The 16,188-nt window shown below is 38.0% G+C and overlaps 2 protein-coding genes across 5 annotated transcripts in view; one reads left to right on the forward strand and one right to left on the reverse strand.

Moving 5' to 3' along the window:
• Positions 1-7,772, forward strand: part of PIGF (phosphatidylinositol glycan anchor biosynthesis class F) — a 110,281-nt gene extending 102,509 nt beyond the window's left edge. For all 4 annotated transcript variants that reach the window (XM_069583397.1, XM_069583396.2, XM_069583399.1 and 1 more), the window contains one exon: positions 7,465-7,772. In XM_069583397.1, coding sequence (XP_069439498.1) covers positions 7,465-7,578 — 114 coding nt within the window. In that variant the 3' untranslated portion in view covers positions 7,579-7,772. The remainder of the gene's footprint in view (positions 1-7,464) is intronic.
• RHOQ (ras homolog family member Q) overlaps positions 4,595-16,188 on the reverse strand; it is a 43,928-nt gene continuing 32,334 nt past the window's right edge. The window contains exons 3-5 of the mRNA XM_069583406.1: positions 12,504-12,668; positions 12,077-12,172; positions 4,595-8,133 (exon numbers count right to left, since the gene is read on the reverse strand). Of these exons, the coding sequence (XP_069439507.1) occupies positions 7,978-8,133; positions 12,077-12,172; positions 12,504-12,668 (417 nt within the window). The 3' untranslated portion in view covers positions 4,595-7,977. The remainder of the gene's footprint in view (positions 8,134-12,076; positions 12,173-12,503; positions 12,669-16,188) is intronic.

Genomic DNA, 16,188 nt, shown 5'->3' on the forward strand with positions numbered 1-16,188 from the left:
TTACATTATAAACATTGAATTGTCCATAACCCAGACTGCCTTCTTCACCCCTAGAGAAAATTTATAGCTGCAGTAACTGACAAAATTTTTGACTGTGGAAAATCTATTTACATTATAATTTGATGCTTCCATCTGCCATAAAAATAGCTAATCAGTAAGTATTTGTTGAGTTCTTACTCAGCGTGTACAAAGTACATATTCTGTATAAGTTATAACAGAAATATTACCAGGACTGGAATTTAATTGTTTGGTAATGATAATTTAGATCCAGATTGTGAGTTAGATTCTGATTCAGATTTAATATGCTTTAAATGTTTTCAGAATATATGGTTATCAGCTTTTCTTCTGAAAAATGTCTTAATTCTTTACTTATCAAAAATCAGCACTTCACGTTATTAAAAAAATTAGTACAAAGAATTGTTGTTAGTCATTCTAAACAAAGGAAATTTACATGAAGTTTTTAAACCCACATTTTATTAATAGGTAGACAGATAACAGGATTTTTAAGAGCTGAGACATCAAATTACTGGGTTCAAACTCTGGCTCTGACACTTGCTAGTGAGGATTAAATAATATAATTCTAAATTACTTAGTTCAGAACCCAACAGTTAACTGCTTAACTGATGTTATAGGCATTTAGGTTTATGACTGTCTTTTCTAAGCATTCCCCCAAAACTGCCAATTCATTATTTGAATTCTCCGGAGAATGTGCATTACCTCAGCTTGTTTTATTCATTCTGCACAATGGTCCTTAAATTGGTGGAGTGGATTTTTAACTCATCTTTTTGTTTCTCTGGTATTTGGGCATTTAGGGTATTTGGATTTCACTTAATTTTCAATCCTATCTGACATTTCAGATGGTAATAGAAGGAAGACACAGTATCACTTTGTTTATGTACCAGGCACGAGGCTTGGCACTGTCGCACAAGTAACTTAATCCTGGTAACCATAGTGCAAGGTGGGTTTCATCCTGATTTCTACACGTAAGAGAGCCGCTGTGTGAGGAGAGGAGCATGCATCTTGGTCAGCGTTTCTTGACTGATTAGAGGGAGACTCGGAATCCAGTGCTCCAGGACACCATGATTCTCTTTATCCCTGTTCTTCTCTAACAATGGCCATGGCTTAGATTTTTTTGAAAAAGGTCGAGTAGTTATTATATTGTATTTCTTTCCCCACATGAGAATCTCATTTAAATGCCACAACCACTCAGTTGGTAGTGTATGTTATACCAAAAAATTTAATATATTTGTAGGAGAGTATTTGAAGCTAATACATGAGGATTTTGTACCTAGAATACCAACAAATACCTTTAAACTCTGGACTTCCAGTGCTACTATCTCCAAAATGGAATTGAACACATAATCAAATCTCTTCTGAGAGTATTTGTTTCTTATAAAGTTTAAAAGCAAAATGGATGGAGATTATCTTTAAAACAATTTAAAGTTGTTAAATATTTGTACTTATTCCCGTCAGATACTAGATAAATGAGATATTGTTGTATTTAGAAATTTGTTGTTTTCTCTGGTTTTATCAGGTTTAAAAATTAATATCTGTGAGACATATATTCATTATTAAAAGTCACAGGTGCGACAGATAATACTTTAATAAATTGATGCTGGAGATCATTAGGAAAATTAAATGAAGCACAGCAAATAATGGTAGAGAAAGGGATGAAGCCAAGATTAGGGATTTAATTATTGAAAGAGTGCATATTTTTAGGTTAATTGGTGTTTCTGTTACTAAAGTTCTTACACAGTGTTTTAGACAAACCAAAACAAAATATTAATTTCTATGAATGTGAGTTACATACTTCAAGTATGGGAAAAATACTAATACTTAACTGATAGAAAGTGGTTTGGGATTTAAAAGGTGGGTTCATGTAGGGCAGTGATACTGAAAATGATACGCTAGTAGGACTTTCATGTGATAGAGGAGAGTGCTGGCTGAGGGAAAACTCATGTGCATGGTCCTGGCAGGCACCTTATATCGTCACTTTGACAAGAAGTTCCAGCCTGGAGACTGTGGACTTCTCCACAAATAGCTCTTCCTAAATCTGTGTTCTTAGTCACAGGAGAGTGGCAGAGAATTCGTGGCTCAGGGCAGAGTTCCAACCAGCTCTGAACCAACCAGCTCTGAGTTGCAACCAACCAGAGAAGTGCATCCAGATGAGTAGGTTCATCTGCTCATTTATTCTTACACCAGACAGCAAGCAGCATCTGCTTTAAGCACATCTGGAAGGCACATCAGTAAATCCGAATTCAGAGGAAAATGTAAATGGTCATTTAAAACCAGTCTGAAGTTTGAAAGTAAGTAGGTTTTGAAAGATGAATTCTATCAGTCATGCAAATGTAAATCTATGGTAAGGGTGATAAACAAAACATATTAAAAAGTAGTTTGTGTGAAATTTAGAATTGCCTGGGTTTTATCTTCGTTTTTTATCTGAAAGAGTCAGTAATCCTAATGGTGGTGGATTGTTCTAAGTGTTTCTAGGTTTTCTGATCTGCAGATAAGTCAGTTTTCTCTTGAGATCTCTCACATCACATACCTCTCCAAAAATTATATTGCAACACATTTTTTAAAGTTTGTGTTATTAAAATTTATCCCCCAAAAATCTTAGTTTGCCCCTTAATTCTTGGTTTATAGTAGAGGCTCTCAATACATAGTTTTGAATGAATAGAGCCATTCAAATAGAGACTCTTAAAAATGATAGAAATTTCTGTCTACTATAAATAGGTAGGTGTAGTTTTTTAGAAATACTTTAAAACATAGCTTTAGAGATGGTGTATTTGAGGAATGATAGTATTGTAGATTATAATTACAACTTATTTCATATGTATCTATTTAAAAATATGAACTGAAAGATTATCCATTGTAACTCATTGATTGGTCACTTGTCCTATGTGCCAGACCTATGTTTTAGGTATGATTCTAAGTACCACATAGGACATTACCTCATTTGGTCATTACAGTAACCCTGTGAGGTGAGTTTTACAGTGATCCTCATTTTGCAAATAAGAAACCAAGGCACAGAAAGGTTAGGCCACTTGCCTAGGGTCATATTTTTGTTGACTTTTTTTTTTTTTGAAGTATAGTTGATTTACAATGTTGTGTTACTTCCAGGTGTAAGCAAAGTGATTCAGTATATATATACACATACATATATAGAGAATACTATTCTCTACTACTTAGAACATGCTTTCAAACTCTGTATATTAGTACATTTTACTTTCCTAAAATATAAAGCAAGAGTTTTATAGCAGTGCCTGATCAGAAGAATGTAGTGTGGTCTTCAGGTAGAAATAAGCTTATATAATTTTGAAGTGTCTTTCAAGCAGCAATAATAATGATTTTTCTAACAGAAAAACACATATCTGTATTATTTTAAAAGTTTTTTTAAAGCTTATTAGGGTGAAATTATTTTATTTCTAAGAGAAAAATAACCTATTGCTAGTACCATGTACTAAGATCCTATGTATCAGGCCTTTGTTAATGCTCATTATTTTAAGTGAACACTGACTTTTTTCAAGTGCTGAGACAAATAAGGAATTATTTGATTTAGAGCAAGGATAATAGTAGTACTGTAAAGCAGGGTACTTTCTTCACATGATGTAGCTACTCATTTTTGTAAAGTTTTTTTTGACAGTAACTATAGTAATTTTACCCAATTTCACTATATTATCTTTTGTTATGCAAAAGATATGCACAGAAAATTTTCTTTTATTTAGTGATTTTTAAAAAAATTTTACATTTATAAAAAATTGGATAAAAAGATGGTCTTTTGGTGATAAACACATGTGACTTTTACATGAATGTCTTTGAGTTTTCTGTTTTCCTTAAACAAAACAAGATAATTATATAGCTCCATCTCAGATGGCCATCATTTGGAGACATGTTTATAGCAACGAAGTTGAATTGTCTGTTCAATATCGTGTGTGTGTGTGTGTGTGTGTGTGTGTGTGTTCTTAATCCTATTTGTAGTATGAGGAACCATAAATAGAAACATCTCCGTATGCGAGATGATACATTTAAATGGAAAACTTCAAAATCTATGAAAATACGTGACAAATCTAGGATTGTTTGACAATTCAGTATGATCTGTTGCCACAGGATAGTTTTTAAATTGTTTTAAAGCAGTTACAAGAAGGTTAGTAACAAACTGTTTGAGGAAAGCTGGTTTGTTGGCAGCCTCCCGCCCCTCCCCAACGCCAACTCCCTCCAGTAGCCTCTGTGCCGTTCCCTATCTTGGCTTACAGAAATCAGGAAAGTTTGCCCTTATGTAAAGAAAATCTCTTGTTAAAAATGACTGTGTTACAGATAAGGATTACTTACTTTAAGGAAAATCAAGCAGGAGAGTGTGACTTGTCACTAGCAGTGTCTACAGCTAGTCCAGCATTCTGATTTGTTGATGGCATGGATTCCTTGAGATGTTGAATAGCAAGTGTTTCAAACCTTAACCCCTCGTTAGGCGAAACCTTTAAACTTTTTAATATTTACTTCATTGCTGGCATTCCACTGGAGGTGAGGTATGGCAGCTATTTGAAGAATGCGTGTGTAAATGTATCTTTGTGTTTGAAAACAAAGAGCCACACTGAAATTACAAAGTGATTAAAATAGAATTTAGTAACCCAAACTGGAGTCTGGCTGGATTCATGAGGGATTATGATTCTCCCTACACTTGGACAATGTGCTCTTTACCAAAGTGCAGGCGCTCACAATTGGCCGATGATGCATAAACTCAGAGCAATGTGAAACAGAGGAAAATCGAGTGTTAGTCCAAATGTTTACATAGAGTGTTAAATAAAAACTACTAAGGTAAGAAGTTCAATACTTTACATAGGTAGTAAACTATGCATATTATTTTATTTGTAACCCCATGTGTTGAGATGGGACACTATTAAAGTAACAATCACTTAAAAAGCAACAACCAACAAACGAGTATTCAATTTGGTACGTAAACTGAATAATTAAAATCAAATGGAAGCAATGCCTAAAGTAACTTAAGATAATTCACAATAAAAACCATTAGTTCAGGCTCTACTTATTGGAAATATGATAATTCAACATAGGCTAACCTAAAATGTACCTTTAGAGATCGAATAAGGATATAAGCAAACTATTAAATAAGATGTCAGGAAGTCCCTAAAACTATGTTTAAGGACTTAAAACTGATGACTTACATGCAAAAAAACTAAGTTTGAATTCATTCATACATGATCTTATTTGAAGCACTGTATTTTTATTCACTAGCAAAATTCATGTCAGTGAGATATTTTTGAAGTATTTTATTTTCCAGATATTTCACTATGTTGTTCCAGTGATTAGCCTGAATTTCTGTGGAAACCTAAGTTTTAAATGAAGACATGCTTCTGAAAATAAGGCAACTTTTCTATAATCTTGTTTATAAACAGAACAAAAGAAATCTTTGGTTTTAGTTAAAGTGGCTGAAAGGGTTTTGCAAAAAAAAAAAAAAGAGAGAGAGAGAGATACTAAAGAACCAAAGCAATGAAAAGGCTCTTCATAAGCAATGGGAAACTCCAAACCCCATCAAGGTCAGTAGAGTACCTAAGGCACCTCAGGTTCAGATGATACAATCATCTTTGCTTAGAGTTCTAGTAATCTATATACAGGATTTTTACCATCTTAATTAAGAACATGAAGCCAAAAAGGTAATGTCCAACAGTGATTACTGTAAGAAAGAAGAAAATCATAGCAGTTGATAGGAAGAGATATTAGAAGCCATATTTAAAAGATGAGAAAAATGAGGCCCAATCAAGAAACAGATGACACTAGGGTTTGTGTTTCTAGATTCCTAGTCCATTTCTCTTAGGGCAGGGCAAATTCTAGATTTTAACTTTACTGGCTAGGAAACCAAGTGTGAAGAGTTTCAGATATGTGAACTGAGGAAGAAAAAAATTCCCATCAAATCCCCAAAGGCAAGCTGGAAATAAATATATAATACTTTACTGTCTTAATTCCTTTATATCATGTGTTGGACAACTTGGCTAATATACTAATTGAGTTATACAATTCTTTCAGTTCTATCTAAAAATAGCAGACCAGTATTAAATGAGAAAGTTACATCAGATTCCATTTGAGCATACATAAGGCCATGATACTCAACACAAATCACCACTTCTTGGGAGAAAGAAGATATCTACTGTCCAGTTCAGGAGAGAAAGCTCCTGACCAGTTATCCAGTAGATTCTCCACTCTTCAATGGGGAAGATGATGCTTATATTTTTAAAAAAAACCTCTACAAAGCTCACATACAAGACAATACATCCTAGATTTGTGACTGCTATGAGCATTTAAGGCTGTCATTTTCAAGTATAAAAGTTTAGTGTTCCATTACCCAATCTGTGCAATAGACATAGCTGTAAGCTTGAATCATGGAAATTAACAGAACCTCACCAAAGACAGAAAGAAATCATAATTTAGGCAACAGCAAGTTTAAATGTAGGAAAAGATGGGGAAAAAAATTATGTATTAGATTATGCTTCTCTGAACTGCAGCAGTGGTTCACACTGAATCTTTGTCTAACACACTGTCCGTCGCATGGCATTTGGACTAAGGTACATCAACAGCAGACCAAACAAGGAAGCTTAATTAGGTAACAGAACTATCATTAAGATGGTTCACCTCTAACACAGTTATACGGCCTGTTTCCCTAGAGAAAAATTAGAAATGGCTCCAGTATACCAAATGAGCTTCACAGATAAACATGAAAAAAAATTTTTTTTAAAGCAGGACCTTTTACCTTGGGACCACCATGCACTGCTCATGGATGATCGATAAATCAATGTTATTTACTTCTGGCTAGAGGTAATATTGTGAAATGTAACATGACTGGAGAAAAACGGGTATTTGGAAGCCAGCACGTCATTTAACTTATACTCTAGATGTGCACGTTAAGCTGTAGTTCTGTAACTCCTACTGTGTTTCAATATCTATGTCTGAAAGGTGACATCAGTTTTATTATGAAAGCAGCTGCTTTGTTATAAATTCCATGTAACATGCTTGAATTCTAGGTCATTTGTCTTTACATGATTTAAAGTGTCTTGTGGTTTGGTCAGCATACACACTTTTTGTCTCATTTGATACACAAGCCAATGTGGAAATTAAAAACAAAAACTACCAACTAGTGCAGAGAGCTAAGTTGAGTCCAGGATTATGACAAAGTCTGACCCAGAGTTTTTAGTCTGTAATCTCAGCGTGTATCTCATGCAGTCTGGGGAGCATCAAACTAAATCTACAGTCGCCAGAAGCCTTGTTACAGTTGAATGCACAGTACCTAAAGTGTGTACATTTTTAGTGTTCATGATAAATGCAGTTATGACCTTATTACACTTTTGGCATTCTTTAAGAAAGCACATTAAGCTTTAATATAGAAATATTTAGGTTACACTTGTGCTCAAGTAATAGTAAAACATTTGTTCTTTTTGATCTCATACATTCTCTCCTCAGGAATGGCCCATCTCCTGCACGCTTGGAGCAACCTTTGGCTACGTGGCTGGCCTTGTTATTTCACCACTCTGGATATACTGGAATAGAAAGAAACTCACATACAAGAACAATTAATCGGAGCAAAGGGAGAAGAGATTTCTTTGTGCAGATTCCATAAAGACTGTGCAGAAATGTATATGGTCTAGGCCAGGCAGTTCCACTTAACAGCACTGTTTTTTATGTAGTTACATGATGTGATTGTAGCTTTTTAAACTATGAAACCCCTGAGAGATTGTACCTTCTAGTTGAAATAAAGTATTTATAATAGATTGTGGCTTCAGATGCTGTTTGCTGCTTCTTGGACCTTTAAGAAACATTCTTAATGAACTTTTATAGAATTCTGAGGACAGGGTTGGTTTTTTTTTTCCTTTCAAGTTTTAAACTGCTTCATTATAAGAGGTCTGGGTACAGCTGTAGCATTTCATATGCTTTCTGAGAGAAATGTACAGTTTCCTTGGCCACTGAAGATGTTTCTCACGTAATCAAACAACAGTTTATACATCTTGATCCTATTCTTTTTTTTACTGTGTGTTTCTTTGGAGTTAAAATGGCTATGATAGCCTCATCAAAAACAGTCTTCAATCCCTTCTGTGTTAAAGCTGAACATTCCACATAGCAGCACGCACCTATCTGGGAGGGAGAAAAAAAAAATCACAAATATATAAAAACTTTTTTACACAACTAGTACCACACAAACATACCATTATAAGGAAAATCATAAAATGCAAAAAGAATGAAATCATATTTATGATTCCCTAGAGATAGCTAACTGTTAAAATATTAGTGTAAATCCTTTCAAACTTTCTCTGAAAAAATTCTTTTCAATCATCAAATGTTTACTGGATACCTATTACATGCCTGGCACTGTTTCTAGGTGCTGGGAATCATGTCTATGAACTGAGCAAAAGAGCAAAACCCCTGCTGTGTGATGCTTATATTTGCCTAAGTTCTACTGGGGGAGGGACACATGAAGGAATATAGAGATGGTGGCACATGCTGCGGGTTAAAACTTGGAGGGAGAGGGTGCAGATGAGTGGTGGTGATGGTCAGTGAAAGCTGCTCAGCAAGGTGAAGTCTGAGCAGTGAGGGATACCTACTGGCAGGGTTTCCAGGCATACACAGCCACAGACGTAACGATCCCTGATGCAGGAACGTGCTTGGAACATTCAGGGGGCAGGACAGAAGCCAGAGTGGCAGGGGACAGGGTGAGCAGGGGTAGTGGCAAGAGATGAGGTCAGTGAGGTAGCCTCAAGATAGTCCTCGGGTAAGGACTTTGACTTCTACTCTGAGAGGGGCCCCACCCATCCATCCATCCATCCATCCATCCATCCATCCTTCCATCCATCCATCCCTCCCTCCATCCATCCATTCATCCATCCTTCCGTCCATCCTCCGTCCATTCATTGAAAACTTACAGAGCGCTGATTAGCCAAATCAGAGGAAGGAATTTGTTCCTTCCTACAAGGAACAAAATTAAGTCCCTATGCAACTCTCAATGAAAAGTATTTTAGAGGAAGAAGACCATGGACTAATATAGAGGTAGAAGTGGTTTGGAGAAAAATGTGGAAGGAGCTAGGGAGTGGGAACAGGTCAGGCAAGATCTCACTGAGAGAGTGATATTGGAGCAGAGATCTAAAAGGGAGTGCTTTCCTAGTAGCTCAGCTGGTAAAGACGCCGCCTGCAATACAGGAAACCCCAGTTCGATTCCTGGGTTGGGAAGATCCACTAGAGAAGGGCTAGGCTACCCACTCCAGTATTCTTGGGCTTCCCTGGTGGCTCAGCTGGTAAAGAATCCGCCTGCAATGTGGGAGACTTGGGTTTGATCCCTGGGTTGGGAAGATCCCCTGGAGAAAGGGATAGGCTACCCACTCCAGTACTGTGGCCTGGAGAATTCCCTGGGATAGGGAGTGGGGACAGGTCAGGCAAGATCTCATTGAGAGAGTGATATTGGATCAGATATCTAAAAGGAAAGGATGAACAGTGTCTACATCAGGAAGACTCCCAGGCAGAGGAAGCAGTGGAAGGGCAAAGGCCAGGAGGCAGAAAACGGGAAACAGCATGGAGGCCGTATGCCTGGAGCACAGTGAGTGAGGCAGAGGTGGCTGGGCCTGGATGCCACAGTGGGCGTTTCATTTATTCATAGTCAGCTGGGGAGCCACTGAAGGATTCTGCACAGAGCAGTCAGCTAATGGAGTTTCTATTTTTAAAGACTCAATGGCTGATGTGTGGAGAACAGGTTAACAGACACAGAAGCAGAAAGGTGAGTGAGAAGCTGTCCCAGTTAATCCAGGCAGAGAGGGAAGGAGCCTGGTCCAGGCTGCCAAAGGAGGGGACAGTGAGGAACATACATATGCTGGATATATTCGAAAGCAAAAAACACAGGTTTTGCTGAAGGGTTCACTGTATGGTATGAGAGGAAGAACAAGGTCAAGTGTGACTTCAAGGTTTTTAACCTGAGTAACTGGGAAGATAAGCCTGGACGATAAAATTGGGAATTCTGTATTGGACGTGTTAATTTTGAGATGCTTACCACAAGGATGGACTTGTTGGGTGAAAAGTTGGACTACCAAGTCTAGAAGTCCAGGCTGCAGATGGGAATTTGGGGAGCTCAGTAGTAGATTGTTCAAACCACCAACTGATAAAAGCTCAACAGGCCTAAGGACTGAGTGTGGATATAGAAGGAAAGACATCCAACAAGCTGAGGGCTGATCCCTGGACTCTCCAACATTCAGAGACAGGGAGACAAGGAGAAGGAGAAGAGGCCAATGAGAGAGGAGAAAGCCCAAGAGAGGGCATTCAAGGAAGCCAAGTGAAAGTGTTTCAAGAAGAGACCAATTGTGCCAAATGCTGCTGACAGGTCTAAAAATGGGATCATAGTGTTTTGCAACCATTTTTTCCCCTTAAACTATATAATAAGCCTGCACCCTGTAATAGGTATATTAGTATAAAATTTTAATAGGTGCAGGATTTTTTGTTTTTTGCTGTGATAAACAATGCAGCAACTTTATGCCATCTCTTTAAGCACATCCTATATAATTTTTTTAGGATATACTCCTACCTATGGAATTGCTTGATCAAACGCGTTCATGCCCTTAAGGCTTTTGCATGCTGTTGAGGCTGCTTTTACTCACTGACCAATAGAACAACAGAGTACCCGCTTCCTTGCCCCATTGTGTTAGTCGTTCAGTCATGTCCGACTCTGTGTGACCCCATGGACTGTAGCCCACCAGGCTCCTGTCCATGGAATTCTCTAGGCAAGAATACTGGAGTGAGTTGCCATTTCTTTCTCCAGGGGATCTTCCCAACCCAGGAATTGAGCCCAGGTCTCCCTCATTGCAGGCAGATTCTTTACCGTCTGAGCCACCAGGGAAGCCTTTGCCTGCTGGGACAGTGTTTTTGCCAATTTTATAGATGGAAATTGAACTTACAGTTGACCACTAAGGAGTATGAACGTATTTCTTATCTTCTATGGCAATCCACATTTTTTGAAGAATCTGAGTCCCTTTTCCTATTGGAGTGTATGAACATATATATAATTCCCAGCATATGTATACCTGTCTTTTTCTGATTAATCCATATGCAATGGGGCTCCTGTACACTAAGGATATTAATCCATTTTTCTGCCATAAATGTCGTTTGTTGTATGACTTTTAATTTTATTTCTGGCATTTTGATGTATTAAATTTTTATGTAATTAAATCATCAATGTTTTCATTTATGACTTTTACCTTTATGACATTTAGAAATTCCTTCTCTCCCAAGATGACAGAATTTAGTACTTGGAATTTGTAAAGTGACTTGTTAGTGAAACTATTTCTCTTTTGCTTTAGGAAACACTATTTTCCAAAAAGTTTTCTTGCTTTTTTCTGCCTCTTGATAGTGTTTTTAAAAAGACCTTATTAGATTTCATTTCCACAAAAGTCCTATTAAAGTCATAACATCTAAAAATAGAATCCAATAATGTTAGGACCAAATGGAGAAAAAAGTATGCCTTTCTTTGGGGAGAGGAAGACTATAAGTTAAGAGGCATTTTGTGCATCAGAGTTGTATTTTTAGAATGATAATATTTTCCACCTTTCATAAAAAGATTGCAACACATTTCCTTTCCTACTTAGCTATAACTTTTTGTTTTTTAACTGCAGATTTAAATTGCCCTCCAATTGCACTCCACTGCCTGCTCCATGGGTCTTCACTGAAGACAGGGCCTGATTAAGAAGCCCCTTTTTATGACACTTCTTTCTATACATGGCTTATTAGGAAAATATTGTTGGCAGTGTAGCACAGGTTTAAAGGCTGGAGTCAGGTCTTTACTGAAGTCAGCTCTGCCATTTATTACCTGCAGGACCTTACAAGCTACCTGACAAGTTATCTGACATTGCCCTGCCTCTGGTTTCTCCTCCAGAGCAACTGGTCCATCGACCTCACCGAGCTGATGCAAGGATGAAGTGATCGAATGCATGTAGAACACTCGGCACAGTGCCTGGCATACGGTGAATGCACGATAAATCTCTGCTTCTATCACTACCTCAGCTTCGTTTACATTTATTTTTAAATTCTGTGAAGGTTGCATTACCTCTTTTGCTAGTTTCTGTCCTTGCTCCACACATATAGGTTTTTCCTTCATATCATTCAGTCTTGCTAAAGTTTTGGGGTCATCTCGGAGATCAATCTAGTTAAGAAAAGTTGATAATATCCCATCATAGCATCAGTCTTTAAAGATAAAACATGTAGTACCATTTAACCCCCACATATAAAAAGAAAAGATTACAAAGGAACTTGATTTTTAAAACAGACTAAAAAAAAAAAAAAAAAAAAACAGACTAATATAGTAATTGCTTTGACATTACCTTTTCCAAAAGTGTGACAGAATTTATTATAACAAACAACTGAGATTAAACACGTATCTCATTTGCTAAATCTTGGGGCCATCATTTAAGAGCAACATCACGAGGCAGGGCAGAAAGGCTTTTCTTGAACGGGTAAAATCAAAGCATACGTACCTGAGTTCCTATTAATAAAAAGGGTACATTTGGTGCGTATTCTTTAAGTTCTGGCACCCACTCCTCTTTCACGTTTTGAAATGAGGCTGGATTCACCACAGAGAAGCATATAAGGAAGACATCAGTCATTGGGTAAGATAAAGGCCTCAGACGATCATAGTCTTCCTAAGGAAGAAAGCAGAACCTCATTATTTCCAGCACTGTGAGTTTACTAATAAATATGCATATTAGATTAGATGATCAAAAAGCATGGTCGGGACTATTCCACAAATGAAACGCGTGGCATTCTACATCCATCAACATCATTCCATTCATTTTTGCTGCTCTTCTTTTGGAAGTTCTGAATACCAGGTGGGTAAAGACATGATGATATCATTAACAACTACAAGGAAACTTTGAGAAAATACATTGTGATGACCACAGTTCTCACTGGAATCATCTTTAACTGGAAAGTTTGCACACAGAATTGACTGTGGCTAAATAGGTACAGTCATGTATAATAACTAATATTATATACTGAATGTTACTATGTAAACATACCAATATGCTCTCTCATGTTACTTATTTAATCCTTGTAACAACTATATGACATAAGAACCACTCTCTGTGTTGCATTTGTATAAACCGAGGTGCCCAAGTTAAATGACTTGTGTAAGGAAGCATAATGAGCAAGTAAAGGAGACAGGATTCAAACACGGGCAGCTTCACTCTAGAATCCACGCGTTAACCACTATACAGCTTCACTGAGACCTTAAATCTTTGTTTTCCCTGTTTATACAGTTTTCTTAATTGTGTATATGTGTTACACGTGCATGTTTGTGTGAAGAATTAAAGATGGAAACACATGGAATAAATCTACAGTTCCTTCTTATTCCCCAGTTTCCATTTCTCTCCTGAACGGCAGATTTTTCAGATGTGTCTTTCCTGTTGTTTTTTGTGCGTGTATATGCCTAGAGCTCTATGTATTTAAACATCTGTACCTAGAAGAGACGGTGCAACCCATGTTGTTCTGCACCTTTCCGCATGTCTTGGAGCTGGTGCCAGACCAGAACACGTTAGACTGCCATATGATTTTAAACTAAGGGTAGCTGATTTACAATGTCGCATTAGTTTCAGGTGTATAACAAAGTGACATATAGATATGATGAATATATATGTGTGATTATATATATATATATGTGCATGTGTGTGCTAAGTCACTTCAGTGGTGTCTGACTCTTTGAGACCCTATGGACTATAGCCCACCAGACTCTTCTGTCCATGGAGATTCTCCAGGCAAGAATACTGGAGTGGGCTGCCATGCCCTCCTCCAGGGGATCTTCCTGACACACATATATAATTTATTCTTTTTCAGATTCTTCTCCCTCGTAGGTTATTACAGTATATGTTGTTGCTGTTCGGTTGCTAAGTCATGTCCAACCCTTGGCAACCCCATGAACCGCAGCATGCCAGGCTCCTCTGGCCTCCACTGGCTCCTCGTATGTGAGTATGCTAAGTCCCTTCAGTCGCGTCCAACTCTTTGTGACCCCATGGACTGTAGCCCACCAGGCTCCTCTGTCCACGGGATTCCCCAGGCAAGAATACTGGAGTGGGTTGCCATGCCCTCCTCCAGGGGATCTTCCTAACCTAGGGACTGAACCCGCATCTCTTTTATCTCCTGCATTGGTAGGTGGGTTCTTTACCACTAGCGCCACCTGGGAAGCACTATTTCCTGGAGTTTGCTCAAAGTTATGTCCGTCGAGTCAGTGATACTATCTAACCATCTCAGTCTCTGCTGCTACCTTCTCCTTTTGCCTTCAATCTTTTGACAGACATACAATTTTAAAGTGCTGCTTCATAGTCCACAGAAGAGCTGCACCATCAATGGCTGTTTTAACATGTCTCCATCACAAAAGGCAGTGAATATCCTGTTTGCTTAGATTATTTCCTGGGACACAAAATTCTGCTTGCTTACATTCCAGGGAGTGAGCAGAATCAGGATTCCATTTTTGTCAGGGCTAGCCTCTCATCTGGTTTCAAGGAAATTTTATTTTTGGCCTAAGCTGCCACCCCTCTTAAATGACCCTTCACTACTAGAACGGCATGAATGTGGAACTAAAGGCGTATTAAAAATATCTTCCACTTGGAATTTCAGTGGTAGTATTTCTCTCATGGGACGATTTTCCTTTCATGTCATCTTCTGACATTTTTCTTACTACAGTGTTACACTCAAGCATATTATTATCTCAAACTCTTGACTTTGGAGTTAACCCTTCTGGTTTTTTGCAATGCTTTCTAAGGGCACACGTGCAGTCTGGGGCCAAGGGTATTGAAAGATTTCTCAGGTGTTGGCTTGGGACAAGATGGGAAATGCCACCCCCAGTCTTCTTGAACATTTGTTTTAAAAGTGGAGGCTTCTAACTGGCTTTGAAAGCAGAGCTATAGTGTTAAGAAATTATTAATGATGAGCTCAAGTGGAGAAGGAAATGGTAACCCACTCCAGTGTTCTTGCCTGGAGAATTCCAGGGACGGGGGAGCCTGGTGGGCTGCCATCTCTGGGGTCGCACAGAGTCGAACACGACTGAAGCGACTTAGCAGCAGCAGCAGCCAAACAGAATGGGTGTAAACTATGTAGGCACCCCAGTTACAAAAGGACTATTATAAAAAAACATGTTTTAGAATCAGTTTGAGTCCATTCACATAGAATGGACAGCTAGTGGGAAGCTGCTGTAGAGGGCTAGGAGCTCAGCTCAGGGCCCTGTGATGACCTAGAAGGGTGGGATGGGAGGTCCAAGAGGGAAGGGCTGTATGTATACACACAGCTGATTCACTTTGTTGTACAGCAGAAACACAACATTGTAAAGCAACTCTACCCCAATAAAAATAAACTAAATAAGCAAAAAACAAACAAACATCAGTTTGAGTGTTAAATAGTACAATTTGTTGCATTAAGTATACGTTCTGTACTCTACTCCAATTTCAAACTGCATGCTAAGAAGGAGAATTAAAGGGACAGCATCTGATCTTAGCATTTTACCTAGCAGCTGTCCGTTCCTGAGCAAATTTGCACACAGCATGGTCAGGGAAGGAGGGTGGGGTTCTTGCTACAAATTCCTCTTCCACCATATTTCGAGATCTAGTTTTCACAGAATTAGTAAATGAGGATACTATCCCATAGGATTATGAGGAATAAATGAGATAACGCAACTAAAGCACTCAGCAGAGTGCCAGACACATAAAAATCTCTTTCACTGCTTTAACATAAATTCTTCAATCTCACGGGAAACTGGTTCTCCTATTTTCTGCCATCCACACAGGGTCCCATCAATCCCATATCAGTCCTGGCTCTGCATCTCTCTCTCTCCAACCACAGAGAAGAAACTCTTCTAGTGAGAAACACAAATTTTCTACCCTGGCATCAAAACACACAAATGAAACTAAGGTCCCTTGAGGACAGTATAATTTTCAGATTACTATAAAAGAATGATATATTATTACTGTACTAATTAATCATTTGGAGACTCAAGAGCCTTAAGACTATTTACAATGTAACCCCCCAAAAAAGAATTATATATTTTTCAAGAAAATCAAATTAGATGTTTTAAATGAAAAATTTATCTCATCAGGGAAACAGAACATGCATTCTTTCTCAAGGAGGGTATTGAAAGTGAAAGTCGCTCAGTCATGTCCGACTCTTTGCGACCCC

The sequence above is a fragment of the Ovis canadensis genome, chromosome 3 (genome assembly GCF_042477335.2).
Source record: "Ovis canadensis isolate MfBH-ARS-UI-01 breed Bighorn chromosome 3, ARS-UI_OviCan_v2, whole genome shotgun sequence".
In the NCBI taxonomy this organism is placed as follows: domain Eukaryota; kingdom Metazoa; phylum Chordata; class Mammalia; order Artiodactyla; family Bovidae; genus Ovis; species Ovis canadensis.